This window comes from Silene latifolia, chromosome 6 (assembly GCF_048544455.1).
Source record: "Silene latifolia isolate original U9 population chromosome 6, ASM4854445v1, whole genome shotgun sequence".
Classification (NCBI taxonomy): Eukaryota; Viridiplantae; Streptophyta; class Magnoliopsida; order Caryophyllales; family Caryophyllaceae; genus Silene; species Silene latifolia.
In genome coordinates this window covers 1364714-1385946 of record NC_133531.1, presented here as the reverse complement: position 1 = coordinate 1385946, position 21233 = coordinate 1364714, and the positions used below count along the sequence as shown (strand labels likewise).

Here is a 21233-nt window from a genome sequence, read left to right as displayed (position 1 = left end):
TACAAAGTTCTAAGTTTGGTTAGAAGTTAAACATTTCTTACCATTGAAATGTTTATTCTCTAAACAAATCACAAAAGAGTAGTCATCATTATTCAGTACTTACACTTTCTAAATTAGTGGTTTGCTCCAACATTGTAACCTAATTCTGTCATCAAGTACTCTAAACCTTCAGTTTGACCTAGTCCTTGTAAATACCCAATGCTTTCCCTCACCAAGTCTTCATTGACCTCCAAATTTCTTGGTAATATGCCAAGGGCAGCAAGATGATCCTTTGACATATGGGGGATTGCAAAGTTATTATGACCCGATGGCTTTCAAAATTTCAATCATAACACATTGTAGTGTGAGGAAAACTTTGTTGAGTTTGTATGCATCATAATCAACAAATGCTTGCATAACTGAATTGACTAGTTCGTCAACTGACTTGGATGCTTGACTTGCTTGTAACGACTGTAATGCCCTAAAAAAACCAAGGTCATTAACATTTAAATCTGGTGAATTTGGTGGTTGAAAAACTAACTCAATGTTGAACCCATCTGTGTTTGCAACAGCCATAAATTCTGGGTCATTGTTCTTTATATGAGGCCTAGCATTATCTTGTTGTATGAATATATGCTTACTTGCTCCTTCTGGCCATTTACTCTTGATTGCTGGAATCACTTGTTCAATTATGCATTGCCTTGTCACTTGTTTTGTGATTGAGTCAATTGGCTTTGTCTCCAATGTACCCCTTGGTCTATTTCTACTTGATCTTTCTGCTGGTTGTTGTTTAGTGAAAGGAAACATGCCAATTTTTCCATCAAATAGTAACTCACCAGTTTCTGAATAAATTGGCCTACTAACTGCACACATAAACATGACTTTTGTGATAAACCTCTTTGATTGACAACTTCTATGTGGCAATTCTTCCCCTTCAACCACATAAAACTTGTGACCATCATAACTAATGTAAAACCACTTCTCATCCATGTGTATTACATTGCTCATTTACAAAATTTGATCTTTGTCATTGGTATTGCATTTAAATCTATAAAATCTTGCACAACTTGTTCAACTAGTAAGCACTTCAAAGCATGCTTCATTCTATGAACCTTGTTTGCATCAGTGAGTTGAGGATGTAGTGAGCTTGTGTGTGGTTTCAATAAACCTTCACAAACCCATGAGTGGGTATTCCCACTGAAACTCCAGTGTTTTTTGAGACCCTTTCCATGGTGTCTCTTTTTTCCCATTCTAATGATTTTATGAGCTCTAGGTCAGGTAGTATACGCTTCCTATTCTTGTTCCCAATTCTTTTGCTTTTTACATCTAACTTTTGACCAACTATTCTTGGTGTTTTAGCAAGCTTCCATATATCGAAATTGTTCTTTCCTTGACTCCAAACCGATTTCTTTGCCTTGAATGCACCATGAGACAGTTTTCCTTCTTACATTTCTGGAGCAAGTAAATCGCCACTTCTTCCCTACCATCTTAAAAAGACACTTGCCCGACATTGTAATTGATGTAATGTTGTTTTTTCTTGAAGCGTAATTTGGGATGAATCTTGTAATTTTTGAATTTGGCTGTAGTTTTTTTTGGACTGAAATAAGTTTGGTTGTGAATCAGTAAAATTTTTTAGAGGAAAAAAGCGTAATTTTATTTAGAGGAAGTGTGTAATAATGTAGGCTTAACTCAGGTTATGTAAAGGAGCAACTCAAGTTGCTGATTTGATGGGTTTTGGAGGGAAATGTTAGAATATTTGAAGTTCCCTCACATTTGATGGGGAAATGTAATCAGAAGTACAAGTTGGAGGGAGTTTTAACCCACTAATGATATGCTTAATCTTACTTGATTTCTTCCCTAATAAAGCAGAATTACTATGTTGAATGGTACTTTTATCATTGTTTATTAGCACCCTTAATATCCGTGCAAAAGGCAATGTTGCAAAGTGGAGTTGAATGGAGGGAGTACGACACAAAATCTCATTATAGACGGCACATATCGTCTATAACTAAAAACGCGTCAAATACAATACCACATTTCTAATAGAACAAACAACAAGTGGGGTGCTGGGCCAAAAATATCACCACTTTCAAGCTATTTGACCCATTTTTAGTTAGAACAAGACTAGCTTTTTATACAACTGGATTTCTTGCTAGGCATCGGCAATCGACACCCCCAAAACCAAAGGCAATGGCAAATTCAGGATTTCTTCTTCGATCCTTGGTGTCTAACCCTACCAAAATCACCACCAAATTTGTGGTAAAACCCTCTCAAATCCTGGTAACAAGGCCATTTTCATCCATCCTATTAAACCCTAATTCTCCAAACCCTAATCCGAACCCACCAATAATCTCACCCGACCCGGTTACCCAAATCACCAGAATTGACCCAGTTAACAAGGAAGCCGTGAATGAGAAGAAAGTTGTTGAAGAATTTTTCAAAGTGAGAACTCATGGGTTATTCGTTACTGGTGCAAGCAAGATGTTCGACAGAATGTCTAAGAGAAAAAGACAACCTTTTCATCAAGGTATTGACAGGAGTAGGAGCCGTAATAGAACGCCTGATGTGATCGCTCACATTGCTGTTTTGGAAGCGTATGCTAATGCTGGACTAACCCATCACGGTGCGCATAGAGTTTATCTTAAAATGTTGGGACCCGGGATTATACCTAATCAACATACTTACGATATGCTGATTCAGCTCCTCGCTCGAGGTTCGACCAGTAGTAATGGTGGTGGTGATTGGATGATGATTAAGCAGGCACAGAAGTATATTTTTGAAATGTTGGATAAGGGAATGATGCCGGATGCACCCACTTCTGTCGCCATTTTTAAGGCGCTGGCGAAAGAAGGGAGACTTAGGGAAGGAGAGGAGTTCTTGGAGGATCTTAAAGCTAGAGGTTGGGTTGTGGATGATATGGTTTTTAGGGAGGTTCTTAAGGGTAGAGGAGGGGATCCAATTAGGGTTCTTAAGGGTAAAGGAGGTCATCTTATTAAGTCTGTTTTCGAGATTCTATTTGATAAAAAACTATGAGTTTGATTGATTTCAATTAGTAGAAGTTGCTTTCAAGCTTTGTATGTCTGCCATGCTACTTGGTTTCTACAAGGATTGATTAATAAGACTATGTTCTCTTCGTGTCGTAAAGGCGACTAGACTTCAGTTTAGGTCAGCTTGATTCAATCTGCAAAACATGTTTGTTTCTCAATTCTGAAATAAATAAATTTCGGGTATTTGTTTCTGTGATTTTAAGGCATTTGATGATAAAAGTTTGAAACTGTAGCACTTTCTAAGCATTTTTTTATACTGTTTACCCTTATAAATGGCCACCCTCACTTTATTGAAAATTATGAAAATTATGTGACAGTAAGGAGGAACTGTAAGAAGATAGATATTGTATTATGGAATGAACTGGATTGCAATTTCAGATTTGTATAATACTCCGATCTGTAATGAACTATTACAGTGCTTCATGAGTGAAGAGATACAACGCTTGGTTAATGTATAATTAACACACCCTGTAGGATGAGACTTAAAGACGCAGTCTATGTAGTGACTTGAGGCGGTTTGATGGTTATAATTGGAAGGAAGAACTGTCTATATATCTAAAAGCTTAAAGCCATGTTGAACAGTTGAAGATGAATATTAAGTACTCGTAAATGAACTTGATTGAGAGCGTATGAATTATGATTGCCAATTATGGTGTATAAAACGGTAATGGTACTCGTAAATGAACTTAATTGAGAAATAATCACCTTTCACATTCATCACCATATATTTTCAGTGATACCCTTTCAGTTGCAACAATAAATATTTAGGTGGGGTCATACTAGTTAGGGTCAGTTCGGTTGCGATTCATTCTCGGGTCTGTAAGTCTGTAACTGGGTGTCGGGTTGGGTACGGATAAGAGTTTTCGGGCCTGTCAATTTTGTCAAGTCTACATACCAGCACACTCTTGGTTCTACTACTGGTTGTTAAAAACAGAGTGATCTGCCATGTAAAACAAATTAAGTAGACAACTGAAGCAATCACAAACAGACAAACAGTACGGACGTGTCTCATTTAATAGTATAGTGCCCGTAATAAACAGTACTTAAGGAATTAGCCAAAATTTCCAAGCTTAATCAGAGAGAAAGCAAACAGGTCTGCAGAAATTGAATCATTACAACTTACAAGTTGCCAGTGTAACATTCTCTGTCGTACATAAATACAAGGTTGACTCATGGCGTGGGCGGCGTGGGCGGCTTGGGCGGGTTATGATGAGCGTAGCCGCTATAAACTGTTTGTGCAATAGTAGCTCCGAACAAAAGGATGGCGGCAACAACTGAGAGAAAAACCCAAGGATTCTTCCAATAATCGCTGCGCCAACTTGCACACCATCTGTGTATCCTGTGGCTGCAGTACCTGTTCAAGTCCTTGTACAAAGTTGATAGATTGCCATCTTCCCATTCAACAAAGGCCTTCTTTACAAGTCGGTTGAATAGGTCGGCCACCTCAGCATCGCTCCCAAGTTGGTGGACTATGATACCGGCTTTATAGAGGTGGCTTACGTCAGCCTCCGAGCTCACTAGGTTGTCCATGAACGCCACATAGTCAGTGATGGACATCTCCCAAAACCGTCTGAGGTGGCATTGTTCATAGGCAACCAAGTTCAGAAACAAGGTCTTCGTTGCATCGTTGATCTTGATGGGAGGGATTTGTAGCAAACCACGGCATTTGTTGAATTTTAAGTCCCAGAACGGTTGACTGTTGCGCATCTTGAACGTTACACCAGCCTCTACCAGTTCTTTTACGCAGTAAACCATCAACGTTGAATTGGCCCTGATAATTTCAATACCGTTGTTTCGGTCTCCGTCCCCGTCCCCGTCCCCATCTGAGCTTGAGTTATCTGGAGGGCACAAACTGTGTCAGAGAAAAAATGCCCAAATCAGATTTACGAAATAACTATAGCTTGAGTTATCTGCGCCTCACATACTCTCTCACCTACGATGAGGGATGGAAGCCCGAATTAACATGGCTTATCTTGCACTTAAAACATAAAGATGCTATTGTAACAACAAATTTGCGTTTAAATCTGCAAACAAGGACAAACACAAACAAATGCAACAAAAGAATAATTTTATTAATCAAAAGGATTTCGGGTACAATCTACTAGTTATTCTACTGATTCAATTTCCGCAATGAATGAACAGGAGGGTCTTGATTTGAAGACTTGATTCTCCTTGGATGAATTTGAACAACCTCGATTAGGCCAATGACGAGCAACGCGATGTCGATTCAAAGAGTAATTTAGTATTCAAATCTAGAGGACTAGAAATGAATGTATTTTCCTCTCTTGTTTTCTCTTGGGAGAGATTTTTTGTAGAGAATGTTTTGTAGAGGGGTTTTGGGTTTGTAGTGTATTTTTTGTGTAAAATGTGTTGATTTTTTGTAATTGTGGTGATTAGTCTTGAATAAGAGTGTTTTCTCTTTATTTATAAGACTTTACTTCTTTCTCTTCTCGTTTGTTTCCCGTGCTCGGTAAACAAAACAACTAAATTCCACTTATTTCTCGTTGACCTGCTATATTCATGCTAGTCTCCACATTTCTAGTACAACAACTTTGTGCGGTTGTTGACTAATGACCAAGTCTTTCTGAAGAAAGATAAGATCATCATTATCATATACATAATGATTAATGATATATGCACTACGGCTACACTGTCACTAATACTTGTTTTGTTTTCGACAATTTTGTGGGCTTTGTCAACCTCCGTTAGGCGGGCCTCTCCAGTTTTATGAGCCCAATTCGGATGTAGCACCATTACTTTTGGCCTTAAACATTTACGTCTCATACTTAGTATCAACCCATTTTTGAGTGGACCGACTTTTTTTCTTAACAAAATGGACTAAGTAAAGACATATTTGCTCGGGTTAAAATACACCGACCCATTTCTCAGACAAAAAACTTTCACATAAGTCAATATTTAACTTTGACTCATTTTAAAAAATGTAAGACATATTTTTATGTCTACAGCTATTTAAAGTGGCGTAAGGATTCTCTCCATTTCGCTTCATTACCCCTTTAATGGTTCACATTTAATTCTGAGCCGATTAGATGGCCTTAATTTCACGAGAAAATAATGAGTTGAATGGAAATATATAATATCAATTTAATAACCAAAGAATGACAAGTTTCTATCTAGGTAGCACCAAAACGGACACGGACACTGACACGACACGGACATGTGACACGGCATCCCATGAAATTTAGGATACGAGACACGTCATTTAAATTTAATAAAATATATATTTTATAATTATTTATGTGTGATTTTATTTTTGAAAAAGTATTGAAAATTAAATTTAAATAAGTGAAAGTAAAACTTGACGTTAATTATAACTAATTCTCATTTCCAAAACTAAAAACCAACTTATAATCAATCTATTTCGACATCTCATTACTAGTCTAAAGAACATCATTTGCCCCCAATTCAACTTATTTCCCCACCAAATTCAACCATATAACAATTCACGCCATTTACCTTAAATTCAACTTGATTCCGTTTGAAGGTGTGTCCAAATACCATGGACATGGCTCAAAATACCATGGACACGTGTCGGACACGTGCCCAAATAAAAGATAAAAGTTAGACACGGCTTTACAAGTGTCCGACACGTTTTGACGTGTGTCCGACGAGTGTCGTGTCCGACACGGGTGTCCGACACGGGAAGGCAGATTAGAAGGAGTGTCCGTGCTACCTTGGTTTCTATCTCCAATAGTAGAAACTAGAAAGGAAGGAAAAATTTCAATAGTATTCAAAGTAAATTGAATTGTCACATTTACTTTTATCATGTTTGACAAGGCATATTTTAATTTTAATAGCAATGTTTTTAGAGTTACTTCATAAATAATCCAAATCATTGTTAATTTCTTTAAATTAACTTTGTATGTTTATGATGTGTGTTGAAATTTCTTTAAATTTCTTTATACTGAGATCTCTTTGTTCCCCTTGCTGCCCTAGTTGGTTAGTTTTGGTCAGATTATTATTTTGTGTGTTTTTTTTTTGTTCCATCGACCATTTATTTTGGTAGTCTTCTGATCTGTACTCGTACATTTTCGTGGAGAGTCTCCTTCCATTGTACCCACAAACTTTTATGGACTCTTCTTGGTAAATAGAAATTTTTTGAATTTCGTTTACCTTTCTCATCCGCGGAGATGGTATAGGTTGGTTTATTATAACCTAGTTTTCTTACCTTATCAAAAAAAAAAAAAAAACTTCTTCATAATGTAGAGAGAGCATTGAAAAGTCCTACCGTGTGTTTGAGGGACTAGTGGTAGAGGGGTTGTCTGAACGGACATGTGTAGATGGACGCAGACCCACAACTGCATCATGTTCGCTTTCCATACTCCAAACCAAAGTATCATTAACAGGAGCTTGGGTCTGAACTGTGTTGGCCCTGATCTCATCATCAAACAATGAACATATTAAATTATTAATATAAGTAGTGTAAATGTGTAATCCCCCAATGTATGCATCATGCATGTTTTTTTTAGGGAAAAAAGGTTATACTCCGTATTATTTAGTTAAGAAAAGTCGATATCGCATCCGACGCAACCGAAGACTAAGCATACAATTATTGACTAACCAGAAAGATATTGTGGAGAATAATTCTCCTAATTATTCTCTTGATGATGCTTAACAGCAACTACATCACCAATCACATCCGGGCAGCTTCATTACCCCCTCGCTTAAGTAAAATGTTAATAGCGAGAGTTATGCAACTTTAATGTAATTTGATTTAATTGAAAATAAATTTTAATGTTAAATAAAGATAGTCCGGACGGGGTTGGGCACCAATACTAGTACTATATACATAATCCGGAAACTAAGGGATTTCAATGTAATTAAATAAATTTACACAAATTAATTATATTATATAGTTTTTAATCGATAGCGTTGTGTGATAGACCTGACCTAAGGACTGTAAATATTATATAATTTTGGTTGAAGTATAAATTTAGAAAATACGAGAATATGATGATTTTCCTTAAAATAAATAGTACCAGAATATGGTGATTTTCCTTAAAATAAACATACCCCACTTATGGTATAAATTAGTATAAAAATGTTAATTATTTAACAAACACAAATATAATATAAGTATGTTATATTTTGAAAACTATTAAAATCCAAATAAATCAAGGTAGATTTCCAAAAAGTATAATATTTCGTAATTTTTTGATTTGATTTAATGCATATATGTAATATATTTATATAAATATATAAATCTCATAAAATTGTATGCCAAAATAGTAAAAGTAATTCTATTAGTAGTGAAAAAATTATAGTAACATTGGATATAGTAATATGATAGTAGTCACACATTTGAATAGTCAAAATAACAATATTGACAGTGAACTGGATTAGTGAAAGTAATTGAAGTAACAACGGAAGTAGTGAAATTATCAATATTAATGCATGCGTCAGTAGTGAAAGTAACAATAATTACGGCGGGAATAGTAAAAGTAACAATAGTAATAATGAAGGTAATAAAAGTAACAATACTAACAAAAAAAAGTATATATGAATAATTAGCTAACCAATCGATTTAAGTAATTTGTTCCATCATTTCTTTTATCGTAATTTTAAGATATGTCAAAGAAAAATATATTATTGATAAATTTATAAGTTATACAACCTTGAAGTAATTTTATTTAATTGAAAATAAATTTTAATGTTAAATAGAGAATACCGACAAAACCGGACACTAATACTAGGTCATAATAAAATTAAAAACCAAAGAATGACATGTCTCTAACTGACTAACTCCAATCATAGAAATTAGACAAAAAGGAACAAGTTCAATACTATCAAAGTTCTACCGCGTGTTTGAGTGACTAGAGGTAGAGGCAATTGCAGAGCTTTCCGAACGGACAGGTGTAGATGAAGACAGACCCACCTCAAGATCACGTTCGCTTTCCAAACCCGAAAGCAAAGTATCATTAACAGGAGCTTGGGTCTGAGTTGTGTTGGCCCTGATATAATCATCAAACAATGAACATATCAATATAAGTAGTTTAAACCAAGTGGTGTTAATCCAGTGGTAACTGGGTTAAACATTGAAGCTTGCAGAAATGCAGGAGTTGAGAGGTCCCAGGTTCGACTACCAGCTAGGGCGATGATCACTTGGCCATTGCAGCCCCCGAAGAGGGTGGCTTACATGGTCCATGTGGTGGTGCGGGAATGCATGATCCCGGGGGACTCAACCTCCTCGTCATCAAAAAAAAAAAATATAAGTAGTTTAGATATAGTGTAATACTCCCTCCTAATCTCTATTTTCTTCCTTTTATTTGTGGCACGTTTATTAAGGCGAGGAATAAAATAAGAGTAAAATAGTTGGGTGGGGTTTGGTTATTTGTATGTTTTACTATAAAAATAACTAAAAAAACATAATTCATTGCTTTGTGATGAAGATAAGTCAGGTTTAAATATGTTTGTAACCGATATAAAATTTGATATTTCGTAAATGTATCATTATTTTAACTTATTTGATTAATTTGTAGTAATTATTACACCTAACGTTCAAATAGAATATAATTGTACGGCTAATGAATGTATAGCCCTAATTAATAAAAAATAATATTGTCTCCATTTTCTTTAATTCAAGGATAAGATTGTTATTTAACCATTATTTCTTAAATTTTTCAAAAAATAGAAATAGTAGGTCTGATCTCATGAGAGACCGTCTCTCACTAATTTAGTGTGAGACATAATTGGGAAAAAAGAAACGATGAAAGTGGCATGAAGATAATTCTTATACTACGATTAAGTTGTGGGAATAAAAATGACAAGTATAAGATGAATCTAGTTTTAGTAAACCTACCCATCATCAGGTAATTGGCCTACTGGTACTCCGTCTTCTGGTGTTTGGCTGTCTGGTGTTTTGTAGAGAAGGCTGGACCGGAAGATATCCAAACAATGAAGCAACATGTTGTCAGGATCGGAAGCAACAGCTTTCCTCATAGTTTTGAGCTCTGTTGTTGTGAGGACCTGATTGGTAATCCATAACGGATTAAGTACTTGCAACACTAGCTTTGGTATATGTTTCTTGTTTTTTATCGGCTGCTTGTACTGAAGAGACAAGAGTTTTTCAAGGACAGTGAGAGGGATTTGGTTCTCGAGTTTTATCATGTCCCTCGCAATCACTTTCATTATGGCATTCTTGGAGAAGACTGGATCATTGTAGACGTAATTAAGATTAGTTAATCCCAATTTGTTGATCCTAAGGAACTCCAACATGAAACAACCATCGAGAACTAGCATCTCCGCAAAGTCCCCGTCGTTAATATTTTCATACTGTCCTTTGTAACAGGTGCGGACCTCTTTCTCGATTTTTTTCATTTCTGTTAGGTATTCATCGACATTTTGATGATTGCGGTTCAGCATTATGTCTAGACAACGCCGCTTGTGCTTCTCCATCTCTTTTACCCTTGTGTTTCCCCAATGGTAAGGTCCGAACGAAACGATCTCAGGTTCATATGGCGTCTGATCATTACTATCACACGCATGCTCTTTCAACCAATCAGGAACCTTGTATATGCACATTTTTAGATTATTGTTGATCAGTGTTTCTGGTTGTATTTCCTCTCCGTCTTCTGCCATTGTCTAGCTTTCTTAAGTGTTTTTTTTTTTTTTTTTAACCCAGCGACGAAATTATTACTCCCTCCAAGTTTTTTCAATTTTCCCTTTGCTTCTTGAAAAAAAATAAGAGATTGAATAAAGAAAGAATAGAATAATTGTGGAATTTATTGACTTTTTAGAAGAGATTATGAATAAAGTATGAGTAAAAGTACATTAAAAACAAAATATAAGTGAGGAAAATAGACTCAAAAGGGAAATAAAAAAGATTGATAAAACTTGAAAAGAGTACAAGGACAAGGGAAATGGTATGGTGTATAGGAAGTTCCTGTCGCAGACAAAAGCTGCATGCAAATCTTGGAAGTAAGGAGAACTTTGCATGCATTGCATTTTAGTGGGGATTTTATGGGACAAAATATTACGCAGTGCTCCGTACAACTTGACGAGACGTTGAATTTTCCCTTTCGAATTCTATAAGTGGCGAAGTGCACTTCCATTACATCAACAACGAATTAAGCTGACTGATCGATCTATGCCTAGAGCCCTAGAGGACGCGGATATGCTTGACCTGTCGACCCCTTAGTCTGATGCCATAAATTGATAGTGCCATCAATTTGCGGTTGACTATTGCGTGGTGAGAGTGGGAAGGTTGAATTTGCATGGGTTTACTTGGCTTATAAAATATAAATAAAAGATGCTATTTTCGATTGACTTGTGATAACAATAGTTTTGCTATTTAAAGCCAAATAATAACAATTACACAAATTGTATGAAAATTTTATTAGTTATATTAATTATAAACTTATTATTATGTTTAATAAATTAGGGTTGATCGCAATGATAAAAGTGAAGCTTCTGATTTTAGGTTAGGGTTAAATTCCCATTGTGTTAAGATATAGAACCGCACTGTTAAACCACTGGGCGTTTGGTTAGAGAAATGGAAAGGGAAAGGAAATTAGAAAGGGTAAGAGGGGGAAAGGTAAGGGATTACCTGATACTTAACTAGTTGTTTGGTTACATCAAGAAAATGAAGTGTGGTGGGTTGTGGTTTATTTTGGTGTGTGGGTGGTGGTTTAGGTGGGGTGGTTATGGTGGTGGTGGCGGTGGTGGTGGCGGCGGTGGTGGCGGCGGTGGTGTCATGGTGGTGATGGTGGCAGTAGGTTGGCTGTGGTAGTGGTGATGGTGGTGGTGGTGTCATGGTGGTTGTGGCGGTGGCGGCGTCATGGTGGTGGTTTTTGTAGGGTGGTTGTGGTGGTGGTGGTGGTGGTGATGGAGGTAGGGATGGCATCGTGGTGGTGGTGGCAGTGGGATGGTTGTGGTGACTGTATTAAATAACGTTGCAAAGGCTAATTGGCCGGAAATCCACAATTTTATCAGGCGCCTTTTTCTTAGGAATTAGGACAATGAGTGTTTTATTAAGCCCATCCGGGAAAGGGGCACCACGGAAAATATTTAATACCGTCTTAATCATTGAAAGACCAAAAATATGTCAAAAAAATTAAAGAAGCGTACCAAAAAATAAAATTAATAACTCAAAACAACAAGTCTTTCATCCCGCTCAAAATAATTAATGTAGCTAGTTCAATGGTATCTAAAAGTAAGGTTGAGCAAAATCGGATATTGAATCCAATTTTGAAATTCGAATCGGACACCCGGTTTTAAAATTCAGACTTTTGATGATTCTGATCCGAATACGAATAATATGGATATCCGATATTCCAATATCTAAAAATATGGATATCCAGATTTCAAAATCGAATTCGATCCGGTTCAATACAAAAAAAATAGAGTAACAATTTCACCGAGACAATTCAGAATTTTCATTTCGCAATTTTCCTTCACCACCAAACAAAAATGGTTCGTCTAGTCGTCTACTAAAAACATATAACATCGTCGATCGCGCATTTACAAAAACAATATAGCGTTAAAAATTACAAATTCCGCAAATTCAATTGTGAAAACTAAAGATAAAGTGAGTTTGAAAGAGGCGATAGAGAGGAGAGATGAGTTAGAATTTAGGTATGTGTTTGTGTAAAGTAGTGACTTTGAGACGAGCGAGTCTAACATAAAAATTCCTGAGTTCGTCATTTTGCCTATTTTTTCTCTTTTTTTTCCATATTCTAAAAATTCGGATCGTGATATTCGGTTTTAAATTTTCTGAATCCACATCCGATCCAGTTTATTCCGAAAAACCGTATTAAAAATCAAATTTAAATGGTAACTAAATATTCAAATTTTTTTAATTCGGATTTCGGATTGAATGCGGATAAAAATTCGTATCGGATTTTCTTACTTGCCCTATCGAAAAGTCCTACCGTGCATTTGAAAGGTCAGAGGTAGAAACGAATGTTGTGACGCCCCGGAGTAATAAACCTACCTATCAATATGAACTACTGGTACTTCGTTCCTCTGAATCCATACCCAAAACTATTATTATTATTTTCTGACGCCCCAAAGTTGAGTCGAGAATATTTAGAAAATGATTCAACTATTATTATTATATTCTTTGCTGAAAAATTCATTTGATCAAGCAAAGTCAAGAACGACATGGTCTTCGTAAGCAACGTTCTGACACTTGCTCAAGCAAGTTCCAATAATTTCTGTACACTTGCTCAAGCGGACTTAGTACATACGGTCGATACGGAGTATCCTTTTTAAACTCAACCAATAACTTGATTTCGACGTGTTAACTTTAATTTAGAATTTATGATATCAAAATCGATTTGTGAAGAAAAGTTTAATAGGAAAGTTAATCCTATTGGAAAGAAGATTTTCAGGAAGGACTTGTTAGTTAATACCACGTCCTATCCACGTCCTTTAATTTAAGCGTATTTTAATTAGAGATCTCTGTTTTGTGAAAGATGGTTTTTCTTTGATTGCTTATTTGACCAATAGACACCAGACTTTTCATAAATCCGATGTCTATATGCCATATAGACATCAGACTTTTATAAACATCTGAAGTCTATTCAGATCATAGACATCTGATGTCTATAATTATAAAAACTCCGATGTTTATTTAAAAACTTAAGCATAAAATTTTATAAAAATCTGATGTTTATAATTATTTTTTTTTTCATAAAAAGAAATTAAATTATTATGCATCACGATCACAAATGCAAAATGAATCCATAATCAACAAAATTATTTGTATACAATCCAAAGCCAATTACAAAAAAGTTTCATCTACATAGGCCCTGTTTTTTGGACTGAAACGGATCTAAACCGAATCAATCGAACTTATAGGATCTCGAATCGAATCGAATCGAACTTATAGGATCTGAATCGAATCGAATTTATAGGATCTCGAATCGAATCGAATCGAATTTATAGGATCTGAACTGAACTTATTAATAGGAATATTTATAATAGTTGGGTCTCAACCATCACCTTAAGGTTTTGGTTGAGATGGTTCATCTATCATGGTATCCTCTTCAAGCCCAACGGGCATTTGAGTGAGGGAGCGTAATAGGAATATTTATAATAGTTGGGCCTCAACCATCACCTTAAGGTTTTGGTTGAGATGGTTATTATTATTATTATTATTATTATTATTATTATTATTATTATTATTATTATTATTATTATTATTATTATTATTATTATTATTATTATTATTATTCTTGTTCTTGTTGTTATTTTTATTTTTATTAATTTCTTTTAATTTTTTTATAAAACCGCAACTTTTTTTTTTTTTTTTTTTATTATTATTATTATTATTATTATTATAAACGCAAACTTTTATTGAGATTAAACAAATTTTTTACAAGAAATTAGTGGGCAACCAAGAGAGAACGCTGATAAGAAAATATAGTTTAAAACACGAGCTAGGTAAGATAATTATATTTTTCCGCTTTATATACATTGGTTTGTTCATACATTATACTACGGTTACATTACGATAAAAAATAATGAGAAGAGTGATAATTTTGTTTTATAAATAATAATGTATACTAGTTTTCAACCCGTGCAAAATTGCATGGGTATATTTTTAATAACATTGTAGTAAATATTTAACATTTAAAAAATATTAACCAAAATACATGAATGTTTTATTCTCTATTTCTCTTATAATGATAATAGATTAAAACACTGCAAAAATGCAGTGTTAAAACATGGTATGAAGTATATTCATTGCAATGTATATAAAACAATATGCATGTCATACAGAAAAATTATATCTCACTAAATATATTTATGAGATAATAGCTTCTTTTTTTATTTTTAAAAATAAATTTCTAGTATGTTGTTTCTTTAATTTCTTATTCCATTTACGGTTAATTTAAACTTAAATTTAGTATTTAGTATTTTTGTAACAATATTAATTGTTATCAGTTGATGTATTTTTTTCTTACTTTATTTTAATTGTTATTGTAATTTATCATCATAGTAAAAATTTGGACTTAATTTTTAACAGTTGGTGTAACTTATTAGTAAAACTTTAGGCTGAATTATTTACGTTTTAAATTATTTATTTTACATCATTATTCACTAATATTTACGTCTCGAAAATATAAACGTAAACATTTACGTCTAAAACTTATACATAGTAGTTTTTCAGCAATTAATTCCAGATATTTTTCTGTGGGTCTCACATTAACTTAAAAAAAATAAAAATAAAAATAAAAATAAAAATATGTATGTGATGATGTGGCTTAAGAAGAATTCTTGAAATGTTTTTAGTTTTATATAGATAAGATATAAGATATGTATCGAATAATTAATAATGTCAAATATTTTTGCGTCGGCTTTTTAAAAATAATACTCTGTATAGAACTTTTCTAAACAGAATTTATAGGATCTGAACTTATAGGATCTGAACTGAACTGAACTTAAAAAATCTGAACTGAACTGAACTTATAGGATTTGAACTGAACTGAACTTATAGGATCTGAACTGAACTTATATGATCTGATCTGAACTGAACTGAACTTATAGGATCTAAAGTGAACTTAAGTTAAGTGACTTTAAGTCCAAAAGAACAGGGTCATAGTCACAAATTTACTTAAACGACAAACCTTACAAAAATATAAACCGATATCTAAACTGACTAATTGTTTAAAAAAAGGTCGAAGAGGCAAGACTTATTGGCAGCCTCAAATTTGTTCATCTCCCATTGCGCATATGATCAAGCGAATCTGGTTCGACACACCAAAGTTAAACGAGAAAACACAATGTCAACATAGAAGATCCTATATAAGTCGCCAATTAAAGAAAAACAAGATTCATAAATCACAATTACTTGTACTATGATAACTATGTGAGGGTTTTAGAGAGAAGGGTGAGAGTTTGAAGAGATAAGAAGGAAGGTGGAAATGATTTTAGGGTTACGGGAGAAAGGGATTAATCCCGTGTTCTTAAAACAGCAGCACTCGATCGAGTGGCGAGTCCACTCGGTCGAGTGTCACTCACTCGGTCGAGTGCCAGTACTCAGTCGAGTGCGACACAGTTCTCAGCAATGACCAGTTTTCGTCAAACAGTCATATCTTACTCGTTTCTTGGTAATTTTGGGCGTGTGATCTACCGTTGGAATTGTAAGAGAACAAGCTATCGCCTCCAATTAGAATCACATCAATAGCATGTCTAGATCTCAAGTTATGACAGTTTTAAGGCGACCCTTCTATAGGCGGACATTATAACAACTCTATTAAGTCTAGTATTGGTTATACTCGATCCACTCGTTCTACTCGGTCGAGTGAACGCCTTATAAACTACGAGGGGGAACTTGAGAAGGGTTCCTTTAGTTATCAGTTTGAAATCGACCCTTAGGAGAGGGAGTGGGATGACCAGGGACTATCGCGGGCCTAATGACTTGAGTCTTGGGGTGAGGTAAGCGTAAATAGGCCAATTTCGTTGAGCCTTGACCCTAGAGTTGGGATTTTGATTCATGAGCCCGGGAGGGAGTTGAACTAATAATACTATTGTCCTATTGTAAACCCGAGAGGGAGATAATAGGCGACCTAGAGGCGTTCTTCCCAATATCTACCCTTCGACAACTAATTAACGAAATTGAATGGTGAATTACGAGTGTTGGTGGTTGAAGTCGTACCCTAGGCTTTTAATTTATTGATAAAACCCGTCTTTCATCTAGCTCATTCTATTATTTTAGTTGTTGCATTAATTAGTTTAATTTGCTTGCACTTAGCCTAGTTAATTAGATAATTAAATCACCTTTTATTGCTTGACTTAGCTAAACATAAGAATCAAAACAATTAGTGCTCTACTTGTTCCTCGTGGATTCGACCCCCAAGTGCTATAACACACCGTGCGCTTGCGGTTATTTAAAACTCTTATCATACGATACTTTTTATATCCAAACATAGTCTAAAACTATATAAACATGTGGGGAACGTGTGCGTAAGGTAAACTAGAGCTTAGAAATACCAGTACAGACACGAAGCAACAACAGCGCGCACTGTGGATCATCAATTCTAGGAACAAAATCCATAAGCTATATAGTCCTTGGCACACTCTTCAACACAACCTCACTGCTGAAAACAGAAAACACATTAATATGACCACCAAAAACTGACACCATGAAATGGCTTAGCATTAATGGGGGCAAACACCAAGCAGCATGCTTATGAGATCTTCCTTAGCCAAAAAACTTCAGTTTTACCAACATTAAGATAAAGGTCCGATCGAGGACCATGCATCTTCCATAATCAGCTCTAAAACCTTCCCCACAACGAAGGTAACACCAACAATAATGTCATCATCCAAGTACCAAGCCTATAAACATAAGTCAAAAGTATCCCTGTTCTATTTTTATTATCCCTTCTTGTGTTCAATTGCATTAATTTTCTAACACTCCTTTTATGCGTGGAATGGAAAGATAATGGGATACAAGTCAGGACATGGAAATGGAACAGAAAATCCGGACTCTGGCCATTTAGGGGATGAAAATTAAAAAATTAGATAATAAAGGGGATGGATCATCTTCATTACTTTTCATTCCTCTAATACAACAATATAAAATCATACCTCCACACCTTTTTCAAGACGGTTAATCGTTAGATCGTCCTAAATTAAAATTCGGACCATCAAAAGGTACTGAAATGTACTGGAATGGTTTTTTCTAGATTATAAGAATGCTCAATAATAAATTTACATTGTCACATCAGTTTAGTTTGACGCAGGAGCTCTGGCTGACTTAGTGCATTCAGCATAGTTTTCATTTTAATAACAAGTCTCTCTTGTGACGTGTATCGGGTCAAGTATATCCATGTGGGTGGATAAGACAAAAGTAAATGTACCTAGGGAATCAGGGGCAGACGGGGCCGGGGGGGGAGGGGGTGCGCACAGCACCGCACGTGCGCACCCTTGGTTTTTGAAATTTTTTTTTTTAAAATAACGTTAACTACAGTATGTAGAAGATTTGTGCCTTCAAAATTCACTCTAGTTGCTGTGGCACAGTGGATAAAACTTATACTATATTCTTTTTTTTTTGTCCATTACTCCAGAGAATTGCCCACTGACGCCAGTGTGATGAATTATTTATACCTCATTTTGAAATCCTCGGTTTAATTTTTTGATAATTCTTTGTTGCCTATTTTTGTTCTGAATGTTTACTTTCTTCTGGGTGTTCATTCATCAATAGTGGTGAAATATATGATATTTTTGTCAATAAAGTGATTGAAAAGTTTAAGATGGTGTTTGGCCACATTTAAAAACTGTTTTTTCAACTACAAAAACAGAAGTGAGACCAAAAGCTTTGTGAATATCTCCCTTAATTAGAATTTTTCTTCTCTTATAAGAAAAGTATTTTCATTAATCCTCCCCTCTCGTATTCTACTCTCTGCACAAATAAGTTGTTTCATTCATTTTATATTTTTTTATTATATGAATGGTTTGTTATGTAAATGTTATTATATTTATCAATAAGTCTTGTTTCAGACGACCTGAAATGAGACGGACTAAATATCACTGTTTTTTTGAATAGAATGTAATCATTTAATGACAAAATGTTATAACTAAAGTTGTCACTTTTTACCCTGAAAATGATGGTAATATTTTATCAGAAAATTGCAACATTTTATCGTAAAATGGCTACATTTAATCCGTCTTATTTCAGACGGGAAATAGGCCGTCTAAAATAAGAATTTACGTATATTTATAATCTTCCACAAGTTAATATACTTCCTCCATTCAAGTCCACTCTACCTATTTGCTTTTTGTACACTATTTACAAATGATCATTCAATTGTAATTTTCTCTCAATATATAATTGAAAATATATTCATGTGGGATCATGTTTGATTCGTCTTTACGAGTACATTAAAATATATAACTTTTATAATTTTTACAAATACGTATTTAACGATATTTACTGCGTAAAATATGCGTTGGCAAACGTGAAAAAGCAAAGTGGTAGAGTGGAGTTGAATGAAGGAAGTATTTATTTTACAATGATTTTACCGCAGTTGGTTTACTTTTTTCTTTTTATTTGTTTGCATGATGGTAAATTCTAAGTCAAAAGGTACATAGCTGAATAATTACAAAACTTTATTTTAATTTCAAAAATATAATTTTTTACTTGAATTATGACCATAAAAATAATATGGAAGAAATGTAAATTAATTAAAAGTAATTTTTTTTTTAAAAAAAAAAACTAGTTAGGCCAAACATGTAAAACTAGTAAAAAACAGTTTTGTAAAATTTTGGCCAAACACGAACAATTTTGCGGAGAAGTACTTGTGGAAAAACTCCTTTGGAAAAGCAAAATTTTTTTTTATAATTTAGCTCCTTTACAAAAGCAAAAATTGAGCTCAATTTGTTTTAAAATTTGCGGAGAAGTACTTGAGCTAAATTTTTTTTAGAAAAGCAAAAGAATTTTGCGGAGAAGTACTTGAGCTAAATTGAGTTCAATTTGTTTTCATGCCACTTTGAATTTTACTTCTTATAATTCAAATCAAATTTTCGTTGTATAAATTCCAATTTGACTGATCGGCTCCCTTTAATCGCTTCAGCTTTATCAACTCTATTGGAAGGTGCACCCCCACCATATTAATGAGTCCAATTTCTCTCCATTTCCTAAAAAGAAATGGAGAGGCAAGTTCTTATTAATGGTCCGGATCGCATCTTGGCAATATCTAACGATTCTCAATTTACGCATAAAAGTAAAGGAAAAATGGGAGTGAAAGGGGTAATTATTATTAAAATAGATTGTGAGAGGAAATGGAGAGAAAAGAAATGGAGAGGATCCAAATCCCATATTAATCCTGGGTCGCCACTGTAGGAATTACAAATAAATTGTCTTTATCTACTTAAGTGGATTTTATTTGACCCTGACAGATATCACCCGTCACAAATGAGAATTTGTGTCATTTTAAAATGTCAGATTCCACTTGTTCTCATAGCCTTAAGACGTGGGGAACTTTTTATCAATTAGTCTTGCTGAAGAAGGGTCGGAGCAAGTGACGGGTAATGCCACTCATAAAACGGATATGGGGGACAAGGTGGGAGCACCCCCATGTGCTTCCCTCTCTCCTCTATTTGGGTCATTTGTGAGAGGAAATGGTATCCGTCACTCTGAAGTGACGGATATGTGCCGTCTTCAATGAGATTTTATGACTTTTTATTGACATTGATGTCCATTAAAATCATTTTGTTGAATGAATCATTCAATAGGAAACAATATAATACTCCCACAAATCCTTGTATCGATCGATTATTTCTGCCTTTCTAAAAAGATGAGAATTTATGATCATTTTATATTAAATATGTTGTTTGACCTTGATTATGGAAAATGGTTTTTCCTTTTCAAAATGAGTTTATTCATAAGTTACTTTTTGGAAAAGTTTTAGTTGTTTGGCCATATTTTGTAAAAGTAGTTTCTCATAAAATTTACTCTCTCCTATTCTAAATAACTCTCCCTATTTCTTTTTTCGTCTATTCACAATACTCTCCATATTTCCTTATTTGGCAAATTTTTATACTTATTTTAATCACTCCACCCCACAACAATACCCCACAATACTCATACTTTATCTTATTTTAATCATCTTACCCCACAACAATACTTACTAGTTTGAATGCCCGTGCGTTGCAACGGGATAATTAACTTATTTATAATGCAAAAAAAAACGTTATAAGGGTTTAATGTTTACATTCTATGTCTAATGATTTGCTTACATATTATTAAAATATTCTTTCAAAAAAAAAAAAAGATTAATATATACGTGGGTTAACTCTTATTTATAATCACCACACCTTATATTAATCTTTCGATGTGGGACAATTATACTATTTATAAGTAATATTCACCAAACTTAGATTATTTTTCTGATGTGGGACAATTCTACTATTTATACGTAGTATATATTCATCAAACCTGCATTATTTTTCAATGTGGGACAAATAACATACTCATAATTACACCATCTTTTTTGCATTTAGTTCGACATCCAACCAGATCCCGAATACCGAATACGGACAATTGCTACTCATTATATCTAATAGTTATATTTAAATTTAATAATATGATCAAGTACTTACCATTAATATTTGTATTTTGTTTTTCTTCAATTTTTTTTATCATAGTTGAGATACGGAAATTTCTCGTGGTATCCCTTAATTTTGTCAGATTTTCCATGTTACCCCTACTTTTAAGAATCTGCCTATGGTACCCTTGAG

The 21233-nt window shown here is 34.3% G+C and overlaps 2 protein-coding genes across 2 annotated transcripts; both read right to left on the bottom strand.

Moving 5' to 3' along the window:
• Positions 1-297: 297 nt before the first annotated feature.
• Positions 298-969, bottom strand: LOC141586595 (uncharacterized). Its single transcript, XM_074407887.1, has one exon. It carries the CDS (start codon positions 967-969, stop codon positions 298-300), a length of 672 nt encoding a protein of 223 aa, XP_074263988.1.
• Positions 970-4196: 3227 nt separating this feature from the next.
• Positions 4197-10622, bottom strand: LOC141586579 (UPF0481 protein At3g47200-like). The gene is made up of 4 exons (XM_074407867.1): positions 9844-10622; positions 8843-8995; positions 7273-7416; positions 4197-4878 (listed from the first exon to the last, which is right to left on the bottom strand). Exons 1-4 carry the CDS (start codon positions 10620-10622, stop codon positions 4197-4199), a joined length of 1758 nt encoding a protein of 585 aa, XP_074263968.1.
• Between the last annotated feature and the right edge of the window lie 10611 nt (positions 10623-21233).

Coding starts and splice junctions, on each gene's coding strand:
- LOC141586595 (XM_074407887.1), bottom strand. CDS start 969: ATGGATGAGAAGTGGTTTTACATTAGTTATGATGGTCACAAGTTTTAT.
- LOC141586579 (XM_074407867.1), bottom strand. CDS start 10,622: ATGGCAGAAGACGGAGAGGAAATACAACCAGAAACACTGATCAACAAT. Junction 8,996..9,843: donor GGCCAATTACCTGATGATGG/GTAGGTTTACTA, acceptor TGATTATATCAG/GGCCAACACAACTCAGACCC. Junction 4,879..7,272: donor ACTAGTCCCTCAAACACACG/GTAGGACTTTTC, acceptor TCTCTGACACAG/TTTGTGCCCTCCAGATAACT.